We start from the raw sequence: 23,745 nt of genomic DNA, 5'->3' as shown, positions 1-23,745 counted from the left end.
ACATTGAGAAAACCCTGTCTGGTATTTGTACCATAGGCAACACCACAAAGGAAACAGGCGATTTCAAAAGCAGAAATTGCAAGATGAAATGTAAAATGAATTCAGACCTGCTATGCAAAAGCAACAAATGCTCTCTGTACCTCTGGGTCCTACAAAAGTAGCTACTGAGACCTTTTAAGGTAATATTCCCATAGCTGGCACATGTAAAGCGGCAGCAACCCCCACCCTCACCAAACTGTACTGTGGCTATTTTAGCATCACCGCATGCTAACTTTGGGCAAACAATGTTGAAAACACTTCCGAGCACTTACCTTAACTGTCCACTGAACACTGGTAGTAGGGCACTGGTAGTAGGGCACTGGTAGTAGGGCACTGTAGGAAGTTGGCTCTGTATGTGCTATTTCAAAGTAAGGAATAGCATGCACAGAGTCCAAGGGTTCCCCTTAGAGGTAAAATAGTGGTAAAAAGAGATAATACTAATGCTCTATTTTGTGGTAGTGTGGTCGAGCAGTAGGCTTATCCAAGGAGTAGTGTTAAGCATTTGTTGTACAAACACATAGACAATAAATGAGGTACACACACTCAGAGACAAATCCAGCCAATAGGTTTTTGTATAGAAAAATATCTTTTCTTAGTTTATTTTAAGAACCACAGGTTCAAATTTTACATGTAATATCTCGTTTGAAAGGTATTGCAGGTAAGTACTTTAGGAACTTTAAATCATAAAAATTGCATGTATACTTTTCAAGTTATTGACAAATAGCTGTTTTAAAAGTGGACACTTAGTGCAATTTTCACAGTTCCTAGGGGAGGTAAGTATTTGTTAGGTTAACCAGGTAAGTAAGACACTTACAGGGCTTAGTTCTTGGTCCAAGGTAGCCCACCGTTGGGGGTTCAGAGCAACCCCAAAGTCACCACACCAGCAGCTCAGGGCCGGTCAGGTGCAGAGTTCAAAGTGGTGCCCAAAACGCATAGGCTAGAATGGAGAGAAGGGGGTGCCCCGGTTCCGGTCTGCTTGCAGGTAAGTACCCGCGTCTTCGGAGGGCAGACCAGGGGGGTTTTGTAGGGCACCGGGGGGGACACAAGCCCACACAGAAATTTCACCCTCAGCAGCGCGGGGGCGGCCGGGTGCAGTGTAGAAACAAGCGTCGGGTTTGTAATGGAAGTCAATGGGAGATCTAGGGATCTCTTCAGCGCTGCAGGCAGGCAAGGGGGGGGTTCCTCGGGGAAACCTCCACTTGGTCAAGGGAGAGGGACTCCTGGGGGTCACTCCTCCAGTGAAAGTCCGGTCCTTCAGGTCCTGGGGGCTGCGGGTGCAGGGTCTCTCCCAGGGGTCGGGACTTAGGATTCAAAGAGTCGCGGTCAGGGGAAGCCTCGGGATTCCCTCTGCAGGCGGCGCTGTGGGGGCTCAGGGGGGACAGGTTTTTGTACTCACAGTCTTAGAGTAGTCCTGGGGTCCCTCCTGAGGTGTTGGGTCGCCACCAGCCGAGTCGGGGTCGCCGGGTGCAGTGTTGCAAGTCTCACGCTTCTTGCGGGGAGCTTGCAGGGTTCTTTAAAGCTGCTGGAAACAAAGTTGCAGCTTTTCTTGGAGCAGGTCCGCTGTCCTCGGGAGTTTCTTGTCTTTTCGAAGCAGGGGCAGTCCTCAGAGGATGTCGAGGTCGCTGGTCCCTTTGGAAGGCGTCGCTGGAGCAGGATCTTTGGAAGGCAGGAGACAGGCCGGTGAGTTTCTGGAGCCAAGGCAGTTGTCGTCTTCTGGTCTTCCTCTGCAGGGGTTTTCAGCTAGGCAGTCCTTCTTCTTGTAGTTGCAGGAATCTAATTTTCTAGGGTTCAGGGTAGCCCTTAAATACTAAATTTAAGGGCGTGTTTAGGTCTGGGGGGTTAGTAGCCAATGGCTACTAGCCCTGAGGGTGGGTACACCCTCTTTGTGCCTCCTCCCAAGGGGAGGGGGTCACAATCCTAACCCTATTGGGGGAATCCTCCATCTGCAAGATGGAGGATTTCTAAAAGTTAGTCACTTCAGCTCAGGACACCTTAGGGGCTGTCCTGACTGGCCAGTGACTCCTCCTTGTTGCTTTCTTTGTTCCCTCCAGCCTTGCCGCCAAAAGTGGGGGCCGTGGCCGGAGGGGGCGGGCAACTCCACTAAGCTGGAGTGCCCTGCTGGGCTGTGACAAAGGGGTGAGCCTTTGAGGCTCACCGCCAGGTGTCACAGCTCCTGCCTGGGGGAGGTGTTAGCATCTCCACCCAGTGCAGGCTTTGTTACTGGCCTCAGAGTGACAAAGGCACTCTCCCCATGGGGCCAGCAACATGTCTCTAGTGTGGCAGGCTGCTGGAACCAGTCAGCCTACACAGATAGTTGGTTAAGTTTCAGGGGGCACCTCTAAGGTGCCCTCTGTGGTGTATTTTACAATAAAATGTACACTGGCATCAGTGTGCATTTATTGTGCTGAGAAGTTTGATACCAAACTTCCCAGTTTTCAGTGTAGCCATTATGGTGCTGTGGAGTTCGTGTAAAACAGACTCCCAGACCATATACTCTTATGGCTACCCTGCACTTACAATGTCTAAGGTTTTGTTTAGACACTGTAGGGGCACAGTGCTCATGCACTGGTACCCTCACCTATGGTATAGTGCACCCTGCCTTAGGGCTGTAAGGCCTGCTAGAGGGGTGTCTTACCTATACTGCATAGGCAGTGAGAGGCTGGCATGGCACCCTGAGGGGAGTGCCATGTCGACTTACTCATTTTGTTCTCACTAGCACACACAGGCTTGTAAGCAGTGTGTCTGTGCTGAGTGAGGGGTCTCTAGGGTGGCATAAGACATGCTGCAGCCCTTAGAGACCTTTCTTGGCATCAGGGCCCTTGGTACTAGAAGTACCAGTTACAAGGGACTTATCTGAATGCCAGGGTGTGCCAATTGTGGATACAATGGTACATTTTAGGTGAAGGAACACTGGTGCTGGGGCCTGGTTAGCAGGGTCCCAGCACACTTCTCAGTCAAGTCAGCATCAGTATCAGGCAAAAAGTGGGGGGTAACTGCAACAGGGAGCCATTTCTTTACAGGCACTAGTAGTAGGGCACTGGTAGAAGGGCACTGCTTTGTCTGTGCACAACATGTGTATCTACTGTAGCTCATGCTACAACCTGATCACTTATCCTGTAACCATCTGTTCGTAGGGCCAGTGCTGTGGGTTAACATGCACTCTTCTCATACAAGGGTTTGTTATTTTCTGTAGTATGTAGCAATCACAATGCATAAGCTATATATTTACATATCCTTATATAGGTTTACACTCTTGTTCATTAGCCCTTTAGCACTGCTGGATGGAAAACAATCTAAGGGTGGAGCCTAGGTTCATGCTCATTGTGGAACAGTGAGTCACTGCACCTCATGATACAAAACTTCAAAGAAAACTTGTAATGTCCAGATCCAACACTAGATGGCAGGTGTGTGCAAAATATGTGAACCTACAGCACTACATGCTACGTACAGGGTTACACTGATGGTTCCTGTACTGGCCCCTTGTACAACCCTTGCTCTCGTTTTGCCTTTTGGCCTTTTTATGGACTGAGTAGGTCTGGAGGGCTTGAGCACTGGAAGCTAGCAAAGCCTGTGTAGATCTGTGTAAATGCACATGGACATGCACACAGGGAAGGGACTGAACTGCCATTCAGGAATCGGGATGTCTATTTACTTATACTTCTTAATTTACACCCTGGTGTTCTTGCAAGTGAATAGAACGAGATGGAACTGAAGTTAGTTCAGCAGTTTGTTTTTTTTGCAGTTCTCTACGAGTCCTGTGAGGTTGTTTATTGACTTTCTTGTTTGGAGTTAGTGGACTTCACTAGAGTGGCCTTTCTTATTGTTCTTACATTTCAGATAAGCCAGCAATAGAGGCTAAACCACCTGCACGAGGACGGGGGCAGGATATTGCTCCCCTCCCAGCTGAAAAACACATGGAGCTGAGATTGCGGGATCTGCTTCTGGATATTGAAGACCGGATCTACCAGGGCACATTAGGAACGCTGAAGGTAATGGGCGGAAAATCCCATGTGCAAATAGTCATGTTTGAAGCAATATCTGCTTTGCCTGTGCTGTCTTCTGCAGTTCTGGGCCAGGCTAAGCACTTACTTCAAAGTCTGCACTTTCAAACATCTACTTCTGAATAAGCTTAGTTAGCAAAGCTCTCGAGTTTCTTGCTGACCTAGAACCAGGCCTGGACGTGATGGCAAAGGTCCTGTAGTCATGTGAGATTTACAAATGCTGTAGAACTTTTAGCAATCGGCCTTCCAGAGGAATGCTGCATATGGATGTTTTGTAGATCTATTTTGGGAGTTAGATAAAGGGTACCAGTCCTGGTAGATTGGGGAGAATAAATTGTGTAAACAGTTTTAATTTCCTAGTTCAAAAATGTTACATAGCAACTTGGTGAGCCCTGTCCTTTTGAACTTCTTGTTTCTGGCCTGTTTTATTGCAGCCATGTGAGGAAGATTCTTTATTGCCACAAACTGTCAGTCATTGAGATACTGTTTGTACCTAATGTCACAGTAGTTGTAAATCACACTAGATTGAGAAGTGGCAGGATTGGGTGTGTTGTGTTTAAGGCTTGTGTTGAAGGTACTGAATGTTGTGCTCTGGGGAAGTGGGGCTGGCCCTTTCTCTCATGTCTGGGTTTTTCCTTCCTATGAGGCATTAATTACTGAAACATTGTGGTGGTTGGGATCCTTTTTCTGTGATTGAGGAGGACTTCATTGCTTTTGAATCTTTTGTTGACTGGTTTTATGTACTGTCTGGCAAGAGGCTGAAACCATTTACATGTTGTTTTGTCAGCGGTGTGGACCCAGTTGTGCTCTGCCTGGCGGCATAATGTTCAATGGCTGTTCTGTTACAGGTATTTGACAGACCGGTTTGGAGGGAAGCTCTTGAAAGTGGGCGATATGAGCAGCTGGGTGAAGAAACGAAGGAGAATGGCATAAACTGTGACAGCCCAGAGATTGACCTCGATGATCAAGCCAAGCTTTCTTTGAAAGAGCGGTAAGATAGCGCTTCATTCTGGGCACCACCTCGAGGCCTATCTTATACTTGGGTGCGCCATCCCTGATATGCCAGCTGCTGGACTGTCATGGTTTTCCAGTGGTCACTTGTGTACACACGGTGCACAGCACTTTCTGCTCGCAATCTTCTAGAGCTGTGCAGGCAACAGTCTTCATCACTGCCAGTGTGATGGCCTAGACCCTGTATGTGCAGGTTGAAGTGCACAGCACCCATTGTGAGGATGTCTACACTGTATGAATGGGCCACACCATCACAACCTGTGTAGAGCTTCATGCATAAGGAGCAAAGATACTCTTTCTCCTCTGTGGAGGCCATGGCTGTACAGAGGCAGTCTTTCATAGGGTCTTTACCGACTACACCCCCCCTATATGACCAGTTCCTGTGGGGAGTAGGCATAACTCTTATTCCAGAATTCCTATTTCCACCAAAAACAAGATGGTGGATCCCTTCTTCCATGGAACACCTAAGGCAGCCCAGGGGTCTGGCTAGTCTGGCAGTGCAACATGCATAAATGTGCCTCAGAGATTGGGGGGTGGGAAGTTTCATCTCCCAGGTCTGTAGGAAGCCGGATCACATATCAGAAGCAGCCTTGGGATGCAGATTCAATAGCCATCCAGCTGGAGGAGGCGATAACCCCTCCTTCCAGAGCAGCCATTATTTCTAACCTCGGAGAGCACAGGCTCTCACCTTCATGGGGTCAGAAACATGTCTGTGGGGGCAGGCTGGACGAGACCAGTCAGCCAGCACACTAGAAGAAAAGTAGGGTTTTAGAGGGCACCTCGATGGTGCTCTCTGGGTTCATGCCATAGTAAATCCAATACTGGCATCAGTATGGATTTATTAAGACGAGGTGTGTGATACCAAACACTATAGGTTTCAGTGAAGCCATTATGTAGCTGGGTAACTTGTATTGACCAGTGCCCAGTACATACCCTAAGGTGGCTTCCCTGTTCACTTGCAATGACTAAGTAATTGAACTAGACATCACAGGGCATATCTGCTCATGCAGATACGTCCTCACGTCCGATATGATGTACCCTACCTTAGGGTTATAAGGTCTGCTGTAGAGGTGAATTACATGTTTTAGATGCAGTGACTTGGGCATGGCACACAATGAGTGGGCCATGTCCTGATTTCACTCTTCACGTGCACCATGACACGGAGTCTGCTACACATGCTGCAGCCATTAGGGTTCCCTCTATAGTGCCCAGGCCCTAGATACCAGAGGTACCATTTACTAGGGATTTACAGAGGTACTGAAGTGTGTGCCAATTGTGCACAATCAGACCTTTTATCTTGTTTTAGGGAAAGAGCACTGGGGACCTGGTTAGCAGGAACCCAGTGCACCTTCAGCCAAAACCCTCTGTTCCGGTGGCAAAAAAATGTGGCGGTGACAATGTGAAAATGGCCACTTTCCTACACTTTCACACACCCCCGTGTTGCCACTAAGGAGAGCACTTCTTATACCATTGTCATGCGTAGGGTGACCAGAGTTCTTGACCTCCAGCCCCTTCCCCCGCCCCCCCACGTTAGATGTCAAAACCATTGTCTTAATGGAAATGCTCCAGCCACAGCAAACATCTACTGAGCTCCTCTTTTCCATCATTGAGGCCCTACATATACCCTTTTGGAGGCCTGGACCTTACCTAGCTCTGCCCCCCTGGACAATTGCCAGATTTTGAGCTGCCACTGCCCTGCCCCAGGCAATCCTGCATTTTCATCTCCCCACACCTCTCCTGAAATCTTGGTGGTATAGGTGTCTAGAAGTATGTTGAACAGGAATACCTTTAATGCTACTCCCCCCCCCCCCCCCCCCCCTTCCAAAATAGGAGCCCAAATGCCAAATGAGTGGAGACCTTTGGGAAGAGGATATTTTCTTCCACCAGCTGGCACCTCAAATCTGTGAAAGCCAACTGCCTCCTGGGATGCTGCACCAAAGCGCTTTAGGATTTGGTGGTGCTCAAGTCCTTCCAGATGACCTACAACCTGTCTTCACCCAAGCTATACAGGGCGGTTGTGTTGGGGCCAGGTTCAGAGAGCCTCGAAAGCCATTGTTATCAGAGTGCAGGAGTGGCACCTATATAGGTTCCGCATGTCAATTCCGGAGTGGAACTACGTCTGTGCACAGCGCCACCTACCAACACGATGAGGTACTGTTCAAAAGTTTCGAATTCCAGTTTGAGACCTGAGATATATATATATGTTCGATGGCATGTGTAGCTGCAGATACACATGCTGTGCACATCCCGCCATCTGGTGTTGGGCTCGGAGTGTTACAAGTTGTTTTTCTTGGAAGAAGTCTTTTCGAGTCACGAGACCGAGGGACTCCTCCCATTTCGGCTCCATTGCGCATGGGCGTCGACTCCATCTTAGATTGTTTTTTTTCCGCCATCGGGTTCGGACGTGTTCCTTTTCGCTCCGTGTTTCGGGTCGGAAAGTTAGTTAGAATCTCGGAAAAATCGTCGGTATTGTTTGCGTTCGGTATCGGGTTAGTTACAACAGATCGACACCGACTTTTGAAGAGCTCCGGTGGCCCTTCGGGTTTTTTCGATCCCCCGTCGGGGCCTGGTCGGCCCGGCCACGTGTCTCTTCAAGGCTGATGGAACGGACCCCATTCCGCTTCTGTCCAAAATGCCATAACAAGTATCCATATACAGATCAGCATCTGGTCTGTAACTTGTGTTTGTCGCCGGAACACAAGGAAGATACTTGTGTGAAGCCTGTCGAGCGTTTCGGTCCAGGAAGACACTAAGAGACCGAAGAGCAAGGAGACTGCAAATGGCGTCGGTGCCGACAGGACAAGAGCGTTTCGAAGAGGAGGAAGAAACATTCTCCATCCAGGAATCGGACTCGGATGAGATCGATCCCGAAGAAACGCAGAAAACCGTGAGTAAGACGTCGAAACATAAAACTCACGAAAAAACCACTAAAGCCCAGGGGACGCCACCGCCAACAGGCCATGGCTTAACCTGAAAAATAGGTGACCGATTGGCACCGAAAAAGGGCACGCTGGTGGCGAAGTCATCCGACTCCGGTCGAGATACCGCCACACAGCAATCTCGGGCCCGAGATAGTGGCTCCGAACAGGTTCGGCACCGAGATAGCGGCACAGAAATGGGTCGGCATCGAGAGACCACGACTCCAAAAGTAAAGAAGGTTTCGTCGGAACCGAAAAAAGCAGCCGAAAAGTTTTCGATACCGAAACATCCGGCCTCGGAACCGAAAACAAGTTCCTACACTGAGGAACAAAAGACTGTCTACACAAATGAAAACACATAGATTTGGACAGGAATTGGAAACAATAGAGCCAGACTATACACAAAGAAGGCTCAATATCCAAAAGGAAACAGGGAAGATCAGTACTCTCCCTCCAATTAAAATGAAACGCAAGCTTGCCTTCCAAGAAAGACAAGCAGCCACAGGCAAAGGTGGCTAAACAAGTAACCCCGCCACCATCTCCACAATGCTCTCCATAACCATCACCGGTAGCCACTCCACCAATGATGCAATCCCCAACTCATACGGGAATGAGTCAAGATGACCCGGACGCATGGGACCTTCATGACGCACCAGTGTCAGATAATAGTCCTGAATGTTATCCAGCTAGACCGTCGCCACCAGAGGATAGTACAGCCTACGCACAGGTGGTGTCAAGAGCAGCAGCATTTCATAATGTCAGCCTGCATGCTGAGCCCATTGAAGACGACTTTCTTTTTAACACACTGTCGTCCACACACAGCCAGTATCAAAGTCTTCCTATGCTACCCGGAATGCTAAAACACTCCAAACAAGTGTTTGAAGAGCCTGTAAAAGGAAGGGCCATTACTCCAAGAGTGGAGAAAAAATATAAACCGCCACCAACAGACCCCGTGTACATCACACAACAGCTAACACCGGACTCAGTTGTAGTAGGGGCAGCGCGCAAAAGAGCAAACTCACATAGTTCAGGAGATGCACCACCTCCAGATAAAGAAAGTAGAAAATTCGATGCAGCAGGCAAGAGAGTGGCGGCACAGGCAGCAAACCAGTGGCGTATTGCCAATTCACAGGCTTTGTTGGCCAGATACGATAGGGCCCATTGGGACGAAATGCAGCACTTTATAGAACATTTGCCCAAGGAGTTCCAAAAGAGAGCGCAGCAAGTAGTAGAAGGACAGAGTATCTCCAACAATCAGATACGGTCAGCAATGGATGCTGCAGACACAGCTGCTAGAACTGTCAACACAGCAGTAACAATAAGGAGACATGCATGGCTGCGTACATCAGGATTTAAACCAGAAATACAGCAAGCTGTGCTGAATATGCCATTCAACGGACAGCAGTTGTTTGGGCCAGAGGTGGACACTGCGATCGAAAAACTTAAGAGACCCTGACACGGCCAAAGCCATGGGCGCACTCTACTCCCCACAGAGCAGAGGCACATTTAGAAAAACACAGTTTAGAGGGGGGTTTCGAGGACACAGCACCCACAACCTCACAAACAAGACCCACTTACCAGAGCCAGTATCAGCGGGGAAGTTTTCGGGGACAATTTAGAGGGGGACAATTCCAAAAGAATAGAGGGAAGTTCCAAAGTCCCAAAACTCCTCAAAATAAACAGTGACTTCCAAGTCACAAATCCCCAACACATAACATCTGTGGGGGGGAGACTAACCAAGTTTTACAAACATTGGGAGGAAATAACAACAGACACTTGGGTCCTAGCAATTATCCAGCATGGTTATTGCATAGAATTTCTCAAATTCCCTCCAAACTTCCCACCAAAAACACACAATATGTCAAAACAACATATAGATCTTCTAGGACTAGAAGTTCAGGCATTGCTACAAAAAGAAGCAATAGAATTAGTACCAAACCAACAGAAAGGGATAGGTGTTTGCTCTCTGTACTTTCTCATACCCCAAAAAGACAAGAGTCTGAGACCTATACTAGATCTCAGAACACTAAATACATACATCAAATCAGATCACTTTCACATGGTGACATTACAGGACGTAATGCCACTGCTCAAACAGCAAGACTACATGACAACACTAGACCTAAAGGATGCATATTTCCATATACCAATACATCCTTCACACAAAGTACCTAAGGTTTGTATTCTAAGGGGTACATTACCAGTTCAAGGTGTTGCCATTCGGAATAACAACTGCGCCAAGAGTTTTTACAAAATGTCTGGCAGTAGTAGCTGCACATATCAGAAGGCAGCAAATACGTGTCTTCCCGTACCTAGACGATTGGTTAATCAAAACCAATACGCTAAAACGGTGTTCACAACACACAAAGTACGTCATAGAAATCCTCCACAATCTAGGTTTCTCAATCAACTACACAGTCACACCTTCTGCCGTGTCAAACACAGCAATACTTAGGGGCGACAATCAACACAGCAAAAGGGATTGCCACTCCAAGCCCACAAAGGGTTCAAGCATTTCACAATGTAATAAAGACCATGTATCCAAAACAAAAGATACAAGTCAAAATGGTGATGAAACTCCTAGGCATGATGTCCTCATGCATAGCCATTGTCCCGAACGCAAGGTTGCACATGCGGCCCCTACAACAGTGCCTAGCATCACAATGGTCACAAGCACAGGGTCAACTTCTAGATCTGGTGTTGATAGACCGCCAAACATGCACCTCGCTTCAATGGTGGAACAGTATAAATTTAAACCAAGGGCGGCCTTTCCAAGACCCAGTGCCACAATGCGTAATAACGACAGATGCCTCCATGATAGGGTGGGGAGCACACCTCAATCAATACAGCATCCAAGGACAATGGGACACTCACCAAAAACAGTTTCACATAAATCACTTAGAACTATTGGCAGTATTTCTAGCGCTAAAAGCATTTCAACCCATAATAAGCCACAAACACATTCTTGTCAAAACAGACAACATGACAACAATGTATTACCTAAACAAACAGGGAGGGACACACTCGACACAGTTGTGTCTCCTGGCACAAAAAATATGGCATTGGGAGATTCACAACCACTTTCGCCTAATAGCACAATTTATTCCTGGAATTCAAAACCAGTTAGCAGACAGTCTCTCTCGGGATCACCAACAGATCCACGAATGGGAGATTCACCCCCAAATACTAAACAAATACTTCCAAAATTGGGGAACACCACAAATAGATCTATTTGCTACAAAGGAAAACGCAAAATGTCGAAACTTCGCATCCAGGTACCCACAAGATCAGTCTCAGGGCAATGCGTTATGGATGAGCTGGTCAGGGATATTTGCGTACGCTTTTCCCCCTCTCCCACTCCTTCCATATCTAGTAAACAAATTGAGACAAAACAAACTCAGACTCATACTAATAGCGCATGGGCAAGACAACCTTGGTACACAACACTACTAGACCTCTCTGTAGTGCCTCATGTCAAACTACCAAACAGACCAGATCTGTTAACACAACACAAACAACAGATCCAAATCCAGCATTACTGAATCTAGCAATTTGGCTCCTGAAGTCTTAGAATTTGGACACTTAGACCTTACACAGGAATGTATGGAGGTCATAAAACAAGCTAGAAAACCTACCACTAGACATTGCTATGCAAATAAGTTGAAAAGATTTGTTTATTACTGCCATAATAATCAAATTCAACCCTTACACGCATCTGCAAAAAACATCCTAACATACTTACTACATTTGCAAAAGTCAAACCTAGCTTTCTCTTCCATAAAGATACATCTTACCGCAATTTCAGCTTACCTGCAAATTACGCACTCAACCTCACTATTTAGGATACCAGTCATAAAAGCGTTTATGGAAGGACTAAAAAGAATTCTACCACCAAGAACACCACCGGGTCCACCCTTTGAGCCCATGCACTCTTGTGAAATGCAATACTTAACATGGAAAGTTGCATTTTTAATTGCCATCACATCTCTAAGAAGAGTGAGTGAAATTCAAGTATTTACCATACAAGAACCATTTATTCAAATACACAAGCATAAAGTAGTTCTACGGACAAATCCAAAATTTTTACCAAAAGTTATATCACCGTTCCACTTGAATCAAACAGTAGAATTACCAGTGTTCTTCCCACAGCCAGACTCTGTAGCTGAAAGAGCACTACATACATTAGACATCAAAAGAGTGTTAATGTACTACATTGACAGAACAAAACTAATTCGAAAAACAAAATAATTATTTACTGCTTTCCAAAAACCTCATACAGGTAATCCAATTTCTAAACAAGGCATTGCTAGATGGATAGTTAAGTGCATTCAAACATGCTATCTTAAAGCAAAGAGAGAACTGCCTATTACACCAAAGGCACACTCAACCAGAAAGAAAGGTGCTACCATGGCCTTTCTAGGAAATATTCCAATGATCGAAATATGTAAGGCAGCTACATGGTCTACGCCTCATACATTTACCAAACACTACTGTGTAGATGTGTTAACAGCACAACAAGCCACAGTAGGTCAAGCAGTACTACGAACATTGTTTCAAACAACTTCAACTCCTACAGGCTGAACCACCGCTTTTGGGGAGATAACTGCTTACTAGTCTATGCACAGCATGTGTATCTGCAGCTACACATGCCACCGAACGGAAAATGTCACTTACCCAGTGTACATCTGTTCGTGGCATGAGTCGCTGCAGATTCACATGCGCCCACCCGCCTCCCCGGGAGCCGGTAGCCGTTAAGAAGTTGATCTTGAACATTTGTAAATTTGAAAATATATTACTTTAAACTACATTATGTACATTACTCCATTGCATGGGCACTATTACTAGCATACACAACTCCTTCCTCACCCTCTGCGGGGGAAAACAATCTAAGATGGAGTCGACGCCCATGCGCAATGGAGTCGAAATGGGAGGAGTCCCTCGGTCTCGTGACTCAAAAAGACTTCTTCGAAGAAAAACAACTTGTAACACTCCGAGCCCAACACTAGATGGCGGGATGTGCACAGCATGTGAATCTGCAGCGACTAATGCCACGAACAGATGTACTGAAGTTAAGTAACTTATTCATCTTGAAAGTACAAGCAGGGTCCCTAAAATTCCATAGTACCTGCAATCGGGTTTTTCCTTTAAACTTGTCACTTCCCAAATATGTTAAGTAAAAGAGCTGTCTATCCCTTTCTCAACTTAAAAAGTATGTTTGATAGTGGACCAAGTTATGGTAAGTACCTCAGGAAATATGGGCTCTACAAGTTATTATTCCATAACTATGGTATCTGTAGAGAAGTCAGGTGTATCCTTAAGAAAAGGCCTTCAACAAATTCCCTGTTATGGGCTTATTTAGATGGGATTGTGTTGATGGTCCAATCCTCTTTTTGTATTTGACAGATTTGGTTGTGGCTATTTTTCTAAGCTACCCACTCTTGAAAATTGTACTCTGTGGTTTAGATCACTAGCCAGTGCCCATTTATCATTATTACATTTTTAATTTGATCATGATGAAATACTGAGTAATATTGATTTGAAATCAGTTCTATTTTGTATCAGCCTGGATGTCATCCGATCTTGTATCTCTGAGGAGATCCCCAAACTGATGCCCATGCAGTTTGTCAAACCAAATATCTTCTATGATTCAACTTTGCTGTTGCTGACTGTGGACCATGGTGAACTGCAGACAAGCCCCACCTTTGCGTAGAAGTCTGTGCTAGCATGACTGATGTTTACAGATGACATTTGATGTAAAGCCCTAGTGTAAGGGCAGTTAGAAGTTGTCATGCTCCACGGGAAGGAGCCATTCTTTGCCAGCCACGTCTGGTTTCTGTTTAACAGAGAGAGGAGCTAAGATGGCTTTAGGGCAAACACATTCCTTACCCCAGTGGTTCCCAACCTTTTGACTTCTGTGGACCTCCACCTTATCAGTACTGGAACCCGGGGACCCCCACTGAATCATTATTAGAATCCGGGGACCTCCTCAATCAGTCGTTACTGAAAGCTGAGGACCTAATCTGTTAATATTTAATTTTCTAAGCAGTTGCGGACCCCCTGAAGAGGCTTCAAGGACCTCCAGGGGTCCCCAGACTAAAGGTTGGGAACCACCGCCTTACCCCATTGTTTTAAAGTGTCATTTACATAGTTTAATTTACCTTCATGGAGTCATTAATATAAAATCACTTTTCTATGATATGAAGGTAATATTTATTTTTGTCCTCTCTGCACTCAGGCTCTCGGAGTTGAAGACTGAAGGTCAGAGTACAGGCTCCAGCAACACACCTCAGCTCACCAGCAACAATGTTCACTACCTGGCTCAGGCGCTGCTGCAGATTGAACAGGGCGTCGAGCGACGTTTCTTGAAGCCACCACTAGGTATGTGACGCCTAAGCAAGGTGGACTGAGCCCTTGGCATTGTAGTCGAGGACGGCTTCTGGGGAGAAGGGACTAGTTTTGAGAATTTCACATTACATATTTCTTATGGGAAATGTAGGTGCGGGTGATTGAGAACTGAGTTGGGTTCATTGGGAGAGACCTTGATTACTCCTAACTTGCACAAGGGTAAGAGGCACCTGGGTTCTGTAGCCCAGCAGGTTTGTCATGTAGCATTTACAAATGCTCTTTAAGAGTGGGTTGGGTGAGAATAATGGAGCTGTTCGTCCTGAGAGAGGACATTCTGATGGTTTTGTGGTCAGATGTGTGTGGTTTTTGGTGAGTTCAGTGGGTGCAGTGTCTTGATATGCAATAGGGTTTGATTTACTAAGAGCAGACTGAACAAGATGCCTTAATTTTCCTCCTGTGTGCTTAACTTTGCACCTCTTTTGACAAGGTATACTCTAAAGACAGGTTTTTTGTTTTGAAATTAGGTGATGTAGAAGATAGTAAAAAGGACCAAAAAGGGGACAAAAAAAGAAAAGATGACAAGAAAAAAAAAGACGACGATCAGTCGAGTGAACGAGATGGTGAGTTTTACCTTTGGCAGATACTCCTGGGAAGAGGAGTCCGTAGAGCACAGACTAGTACCACCAGAGGACTATTTGTAATGACAACCTTATGGAACAAACCCATGTCCACACAGGCCAGATTGCCCCACGTATCAGGTGTCCCCTCTTTCCCAGAAGAAGCCTTTTGCTATCCTGGTTATCCCCACTCCATGTAATTCCTAATTCTCATTTCAGCTGTTCTCAATTAGTGTCAACAGAGAGGATAGTATGCGGGTGAGTCCTGTTTCTTTTTATAGCCAGTTCAGTGTTGCTCAACCATAAGTAAGGGTTTACCTGGCACTGTTGACAAGGTGGTCCTGCCCACAGAAGTCTGGTGTCTCCAAGACCCCTCAGCTGATCTGTTTTCTGACTCCTCCTGGTCTACCTTACCAGGCAGTTTCTTATAAATCCCAGTTCAGGGCGGCCAGCTGTGCTGCTGAGGGTACTGTAGCTTTGAGTGCCGGTCAGCAGTTGAGATTTCTGCTCAATGCAAATACAACGTTTTGCCTGTAACCTTTAGCAATTTTTTTATTAGACGTTGTGCATCTTTGTATGACTCAGTTTTAAAATGTCTTCTTGTCAGATTTATTTCCTAGAAAGAACTTTGCTCTAAAAAAATGCTTTCTCTGGTTTGAAAGTGTAGCTTTATAAAAAGTAGTGGAGAAATGCTTGAGCGCGCGACTCGTAGCCAAATCACTTACTGCACTCATATTTTCTTTGTCTCCTAGATGCTAGCGACAATGGGCGATTGTGTCGGACTGTCCTGGACCGCTGGAGGGAATCTCTTCTCACTTCTGGCAGTCTGTCCCAAATCTTTCTTCATCTTTCCACCCTGGAGCGCAGTATTATCTGGGCCAGATCTATCCTGAACACACGGTGCAGGGTGTGCCGCAGGAAAGGGGATGCGGAGTGCATGGTGTTATGTGACATCTGTGACCGAGGCTACCACACATACTGTGTGAGGCCCAAGCTCAAGGTGTGTACTGGAGAATTTTAAAGTGAATGTAAATCGAAGGTAACTTTGAGAGTCAAGTAAAGCTCCAATCTCTTTACACAGCCAGCTATCTTGTCCGACTGGGTCTTAATTTGTAGTGTATTTATCTGCAAATAACCTTGAAGTAATCTTGCTGTAGTTCTTGTAGTCTGTTCCGCTCTGGCCCCAGGGTCCATGCCACTCCCTTCTGTGCTTGCGATGCCCCCAGAACCAATTCAGATGTTGTTCTCTGACCCCAAACTCTCGCCGACTAGCATCACGGCTGTCTCGCTCCATGAAATCACAAAGGTGCAACCAGAAAATTAGCAGAAAGTCTCATCCTCTGCCTCAGCAGCAGTAATGTAAGAGGCTAAAGGCCGTTTTTGGCTCCAACTCTCGACACGATTGTGTGCAAACCTACCTCCTCCCCCTGCGCGCACACACACACCCACTCTTTTTGCCTGTTTTTTTTTTAATGCAACTTTGACAGAAGTGCACTCGGTTTCTGCTAACCAGGTTGCCAGTGTTCCTTCCCTAATACAGGACACCTGGTCATTTAATCCCCAAGTGACCAGGCCCTTAAGCACCACTGTAAGTCCCAAGTAAATGGTACCACTGGTACCTAGGGCCTGGGTACTGAATAGGGCCCCTCACAGCTGCAGCACAACTTGTGCTGGCACCAAACTTATGCAGACTGCCATTGCAGGCTGCATGACGAGGTGCTCCCAAAATTGAAAACCCGGTGTGTGCCATGTCCCCTAAAACACTACTTGTAATATCTGCATAAGTCACGACTACAGTAGGCCTTCCAGCCCTAAGGCAGGGGTGCATTGTATTACAAATATGCCCATACTGTCTTTGTTGATTCTTAGACATAGTAAGTGTGCAGGGAAGCCATTTTAAATACATGTCTTCGACACTGGTTAATATGAGATCCCCAGCTGCATGATCGCTTCTCTGAACATAGGGATGTTTGGTATCAAACCTCTCGTGCTAATAAGCCCTCACTAATTCAGGTAAAGGATTTATTAATATATGCACCCAGAGGGCACCTTAGAGGTGCCCCCTGAAAAACCTACCAACTGCTGGTGAGCTCACTGACAGGTTCTGACTCGTCTGCCACCAACAGACGAGAATCTGACCTTCCGGGGTGAGAGCCTTCACTCTGGAGATCAGAAACACAAACCTGTCTGGGCTGGGATGTTAACCACCCCTCCCTACAGTGGGCCCTGCATTCCAAGGCAGGAGCTTCAAAAAAGCCTGCTGTTTTTAGTATGCTGATCTGGCCTTCCTCTGGAGAGTATGCCAACCCCCCAAGCCCCAGGGCGCATCTGGCACCTGGACAGGTGGGAAATTAGCTATGCAGGAGGCATGCCGCCCTTGCAGTCTGGACACATCGCTAGGATGACCCGTCTAAAGTGGACATGACTTAAGAAATTCTGCCATCTTGTGTGGTGGAATTTAGGACCTCTGGACAGGGGTGATGCCCACTCCCCACAGGAAGTGGTCATCTAGGTGGTGTAGTGACTGCAATGGTAAGAAAGCCCATTGTCTACCACCCTTTACTCCCCTTAACTTCCCCTATTTCGAATATTTAGGGGACGCCCGGACACCAGGAAACCAGATCTTCGCTGGAAACAAAAGGAGTGGACAAGAAGCCTGCTTGATCCGAGGAGCATGGTTGACCTGGTGCCAACCCTGCCAGCCTGCCTGCCGCAACCGACCCTCGAGAAGCAACTGACCTGTCCAGCCGCTGAAGCCTCCAAGATACTGGATGAGCTGCCAGTACTTCGCAAATAGCCAAGAATAGAGCACTAGGACCACCAAAAACCAGACACTGGACAACACCAGTGCATCCAAGCCACCTAGCCAATGTTGAAGTGAGCCAATGGTGTCAGTGTGGTCCCTAGGCCCTCCAGAAATGACCTGGAGACAAACCTGACATCTCGGGGTACCTCTGCACCTATCAGCCCTGGGCTGAGGCGAAGAGAACCAAAGATGTCTCCCAGCCTCGTGAAACCTGAGCCCACTTGTTGGCTTGGTCAGACTGGACCCCCAGTCCATGACTGAAGACTGTTTCCGCGGGCCCCCCTGCAATCCTGCGGAACCAGATGCCAGAAGACACCACTGCACCCTGCAGCCTGAGGAGGAGTGCCTGTGAACTCCCCCGCCCCATATTGTCTCTTCCAGACCGAGGTCACAGCAGCACTTGCAGTGTAGGTCCTCCCCTGGACTGCCCTTCCAGTTCATCACTTCAGCAACTTTGTAACCGGACCGATTCCCGTAGACTTTGAAAACCAACACCATAACACACTTCTACTTTTCGAGGTGACCTGTTGGTGTGCCCGTGGACCTTGCCTCATACTCTCCTTAAGTCCAGGAGATTTGTCCCTAAGTCGCTGTACTCTACCTGTGTACAGTGCTTATTTTTCCTCCATAGGATAACATTACTGCATCTGAAAATTGCAGTCAACTTAAAAAAAAAAAAAAACTGTTCATATCTCGAAAAGTACTCACCTGGGACTGGTGATCTTGGTAGCTAAATGTATATAAGAGTATGGTATTTTTTATAAATTGGCGTCTGATTTCTGAGTGTCTCACTTACTGCCTTTTGAGTGTGCCTTACATGCTTAGCACTACCCTCTGATAAGCCCAACTGCTCGACCACACTGCCACAAAAGAGAGCCTTTGGGGTGTCATTTGTTCCTCTTTGATACTTCTGGGGTTTGCCTGGACTCTCTGCACAGTGTACTTCTTTAGTCCACTAGATAGGCAGCTACCTGCAATTTGGGGTTTGTATTTCTATTTTTTTTTTTTTTTTTTTTGTGTGGCTTGCTTGGGATTAGGGTTGGATCCAGGGGTAGCAGTAATGTTCGGCGCAAGGGTTGTAATTAAGTTCGAACTGATGTGGTCAGAGTAATGTTCATTTTAGTGCTCAGGATAGGGTTAATGATGGCAAGTCCTAGGTATAGAGGTTGAGGTAGTGACGTATCATGCGGTGTAAATCAGTCAATTGCAACTGCATGCAGTGCGTGATCTCCGCTTGCCTTACTATGGCTTCCCAGTAAGGCATTCATTGTTAACATGAGGAGTACAGACAATTTGTGTTGCTGCTCAGCTGCCTGGTGTGCTCACGTAGGGGATCTTTTGGACAGCCTGTCTTCATTTCTGACCTTGCTGTAATGGTTTTCTCCTCCCTGTACAGGGGGTTCCGGAAGGAGACTGGTTCTGCCCCGATTGCCGACCCAAAGCTCGTGTCCACAGAGTATCATCCAGGCAGAGATCTTCTATGGAGAGCGACAACGAGGATGGGGAGGAGGAAGAGGAGGAAGAGGAGGAGGACGAAGAGGAAGATGGAGAAGAGGATGAAGGCATGGAGGAGGAGGAAGAGGAAGATGAGGCGGAGGAAGATGATCTTGGAGAGGAAGAACAGGAGGGTGATGAGGCGGAATCTGGATCAGAGCAGAGGTAATTTGGTGATAAAGGCGAAGTAAAGGTCTAGCCCATCTACTGATCACCAGTAGACGTGGACAACAATATTCATGGATCTGAGTCATTTTCGATGAGCCCAGCTATAAATAGGAGAGAGTGGTCTTTGCAGACAGCTTCTGGGCTACCCCAGAGTTCTCCCCATTCTTCCTCCCACACCCAGCTATCCCAGAGGGATGAAATAGACATGGCTCCTGCTGTGATGTCCAGTTTAGTCCAACCCTGACACTACTTTTAATCGTGATATGATGCAGGATCATCTACAGGTGGCATCCATTGGTCGATGGCAATGGCTTTCCTCTATAAGAAAGTTTTGTATTAAATTGTTGCCCTGAATTGTATGAACCCTGAACCCACTCCCTTCAGAAACAAATGAGATGTACAAAAAGAGCTTTATTACATCGAAGGCGACTCACCAAGGAGGTGACTCAGTATCACAGTAGACGCTCACCTCATCGCCTTTTAACAATGACTATCACGAAGGGCTCGTTCTTAACCTTTGTCTTTTCCACATCAGTGTAATCTTTTCCCAAGATTTAGGATGGCTTTGTTAGAACATATGTTGCCTTTGCCACAGTGCTGAGCTATTTCAGAAGTGCCTGCCTTTTGTCCTTGGGACAATGCCTGTTTGCAGATTATTGGTGCACTAAGGGTTTTGGCTGCTATTTTAAATCAGGCTCATTTTGTTTGACTGGCACTCAAAATTGATCTTTAGAATATATAGATACGTTTTTCTTCTTTACAGCAGTTTTCCACACCATTGCGACGTTCTCCATGGGCCTTTTTCAATGTGTTGACCTTAAATTAAAAAGTAAAATTTAAAGTAGATTTTCATTGGTTATTGGTGTTAAGATTGAAGTCTGTTGCAAAAATGAATTTATATGTAATTACATGATTTATTTTTTGGGGTTTATGGTTTAAATTATAATCAAATTAAATTATTTGGATTGAAATTGATAGATACTGGAAGACGCGGTTGCATGGAGCTTAGAGTTGCAGTAGCAGGACGTTATTTACTGATATTGTTGTGCTTGCATGTTCAAAGCAAGTTAAGAGATTAGAAGCAATATGCAAATCATTCCTAACTAGACAATTTTCCTTCACAATTGCAGCCTACCGAAAAGAGGACGGCGACCAGAAGTAGTGCTGGTAAAAGCAAAAGGAAGCAAGGCCAGAGGTGGCATGACGTCTCGTAGCCAGCCGACCACTCCAAACCAAGGGTGGCATGCAGCTAGGGGCCGGGGCAGAGGGCGTGGCCGGGGAGGCAGCCGGGGCAGAGGTTCTGCAAAGAAAGCAATGTCAGAACCCATTCCGGACAAAAAGCCAACCTCTCGCATGAGCAGCCGCAGCCGCCAGAGCTATATCCCTCCGGAGCCAGAGTCGTCTGATGAATCCCTCACCGAAGAGGTGAAGCAGCAAGGCAGAGGGCAAGGGCTTGGACGTGGGAGAGGAAGAAGTGGGCGAGGGAGAGGGCGAGGATCAAAAACTGCTGATAACACGCTGAACCGCAGCCCTTACACATTCCGCCTCTTCCAGCTTGATGATGCAGACTCCATCCCCGGCGGCAGACAGTCCTATGGGTCGCCACAAAACCTACCTCTTGTGATCACTGAGCCTTCCGGAAGAGGCCATAAACGGCAGGTAGCAGGTATGTAGCTTGTGAAAGCAGAGATGTTTGGAGGGAGACATTTACTGATCTTGAAACCAAGCTCTTTCGCTTTCACATAATGTGCCATCTCTTTCTTATTCTCTGTTGCACATTATTTTAAATTTTAAACCCATCCCATGGATTTGCATCAAAATGTGTTACCATTTCCTCCTCATGACTTTCCTGTAGCTGTGAAAGCATTCACTTTGGCCTACAGTTATGCAGCTTGGATGCCCCTGTGAGGGTTGCGTGTGTATGTGTACATCTGTTTGTACTCCTGCCAGCTAGTGTTGGGCTTGAATGTTTGCAAGTTGTTGTTCTTTGAATAATTTGCTCGCATCTCAGGATGTGTTGTAACTCCTCTTCTTGGTGTACATTGAACATGGACACTGACTTCATGTAAAATTATCTGATAGTCAACCAGCTGCAGATTCCTTTGCTTTGAATTCTCACCAGTTCCAGACTGGATCCAGTCTGTTTGTTGGAGAAGGGTGTTGCTAAACTGTTTCGATGTCCTCCATCAGATGTGGCGTCGACTGAGTCAATATAATCCTCCCTCTGACACACTGACGTCAGATCCTTCTTTTCAGCAATTCCAACGCATGTCTCGAGCAGTTAACAGGCCGGTTTTGGTCTATCTTGACATTCTTTTTGAGGAGTCAGTGTCCCCTTTTTCACTTATGCCTTTGGAATTTAGGTCCTGTGACAGGCAGATGTTGGTCACTGACCAGCATACTATTTGTATGTGGTGCCTCGGGATGCCCCACAAGTCTGAGAAATGAGGCTCCTGCTTTCGTCCTCAGCCCTATGCGTTAAGAGAACGTCGTATGAAAATATTCTGGTCGCGCTTGGTGGAAGCCATGCGTCGTTGTCCTCCTCCTTCAGGGTCCTGAGAGCAGGACTGATCCAGGAGCCGTTCCTACAAAGGTAGGTCAACTTTGTTGTTGAGACAGAAGACCGCGAAAGACACGCAGTCAAAAGCGACTTAATCAGGTAAATCCGGCATCTACAACAATGAATATAAGAATAGAAGTTTTCAAACATTTATTGAAACTGTCGTATTCTTGCATAGAGAGAATGAGCTGCAATTAAGCATATGAAACAGAGCATTGTAACCAGCGTTAACATTGTGAAAATAATTAAACAGTCCAACCATGATATTCTTAGATCTATATCTTTACTCCAGTATTAGAACTTTCATAGATTCACATACTTGAACACTTCCCCGTCGTCGAGATGGGAGTCCTCGGTGGAATATACAACCTAGGCCTGAAAATGTACATGTACAATACATGGCCTAGGCCTCAATAGAATAATCTGTCAGTCATTTTGTCAAATAGACCCAAACTCAAATTTGAACCAATCAGATTGTCTCACCCCTTAGAAGCCCCTGTGAGGAGCTGCCTTCCCTCAGATCTTCCATTGCACGTCGTGCTGAGGAGTCTCCTTTGAGCTCTGCTCACTATTTTCTCTCAGAAGATCTACTACCTGAATTTTGAGACATTTCTTTTCTTCTCTGGTGCTTCAAACTGGCTGCCATGTCAGACACCAAGGAAAGGCCTTTTAGATCCTGTTCCTCTTGTTTGAAGAAAAGATATGTGGATGATCCACATGAGGAATGCATTTATTGCTTCTATCCCAGCCATAAAACAAAGCACTGCAAAATATGTAGAAAATTCTATACAAAGACTTTGAAAGACAGAGAGGGTCATCTGCTTTTGTGGCTTCAGAAAAGTAATACTGGCCACTCAGCCTCTGATGAGGATAGTGCTTCTTCCTCTGTTTCTGCGCCTAAAACACCTGTTAAAAGAAGGCAGGAAGGCTCAGATGTTCAAGAGCGTCCTAAGAAAATGGCACAGAAATCAGCTGGGACCTCTTCTAAAAGTCATAGCTCTCCACAGAAGAAGAGAACAGACACAGAATGCCTCAAATCCTCTCAAAAGAAGGTTTCTGAACTGGCTACTCCACCTCCGAAAGTTCTCCACAAGTTCAAGAAACCAAGTTAAGCACCGTCGACGGCGCCATCGTTGACTGTACTCTCGACTGTTTCATCAGAGACGCCGGTAATAGTCACTCTATCAATGTCGACGGCAGCGGCTGCAGGATCCTCGTTGACGGGACGCCCCATCTCGTCAACGCTATTCTTGTTGACGACCCTCCCGTCGCCGATTGATCTCACAGCGACGCTCACGTCGATGGTGCCTCTGTCGATGATGCCCTCGCCGACGACACTCGCGTGTACGGTAGTATTGTCGTCTATCACACCGTTGACGATGTTTCCAGTAACTGTTATTGTCGATGACACCAGGTTTTTTCAAAATGTTTCCGGCAAAACGGCAAAGACCATCAACATTGCCTCTACCACTCTGCGGAGCATACTCCTCTTAAGAGGCTTTCAAAGACTCATTTGACACAGTCTGTCATTGCTAAGTAAGGTGTCAAGACTTTTGCCATCTCGCTTTTTAGATGGCGACGACGACTCCGATCCAGACGGAGTAGCCAAGAGTCCATCCCGGTTGCTTGTAAAATGTCAGGAGTACTCTGATGATGACTCCTATTATGATCAGCATTATTATGATCCAGTCCCACAGCAAGGAATGGAGTGCTTACCTTCTGGTCTGGTTTCTGACCTACAGGCCATGCTGGCGGATTATAGGGAGCGCTTCCATCCACAGCCTGC

At 46.5% G+C, this 23,745-nt stretch overlaps 1 protein-coding gene across 1 annotated transcript in view; it reads left to right on the top strand.

Moving 5' to 3' along the window:
- Positions 1–23,745, top strand: part of BAZ1A (bromodomain adjacent to zinc finger domain 1A) — a 318,920-nt gene that overhangs the window by 269,907 nt on the left and 25,268 nt on the right. The window contains exons 18-24 of the mRNA XM_069209108.1: positions 3,877–4,028; positions 4,889–5,031; positions 14,205–14,347; positions 14,839–14,934; positions 15,684–15,931; positions 19,134–19,396; positions 20,530–21,065. Of these exons, the coding sequence (XP_069065209.1) occupies positions 3,877–4,028; positions 4,889–5,031; positions 14,205–14,347; positions 14,839–14,934; positions 15,684–15,931; positions 19,134–19,396; positions 20,530–21,065 (1,581 nt within the window). The remainder of the gene's footprint in view (positions 1–3,876; positions 4,029–4,888; positions 5,032–14,204; positions 14,348–14,838; positions 14,935–15,683; positions 15,932–19,133; positions 19,397–20,529; positions 21,066–23,745) is intronic.

Source organism: Pleurodeles waltl, chromosome 9, assembly GCF_031143425.1.
Source record: "Pleurodeles waltl isolate 20211129_DDA chromosome 9, aPleWal1.hap1.20221129, whole genome shotgun sequence".
In the NCBI taxonomy this organism is placed as follows: domain Eukaryota; kingdom Metazoa; phylum Chordata; class Amphibia; order Caudata; family Salamandridae; genus Pleurodeles; species Pleurodeles waltl.
Note: the sequence above shows the minus strand (reverse complement) of the source record. Positions and strands in the feature narration are given on the sequence as shown.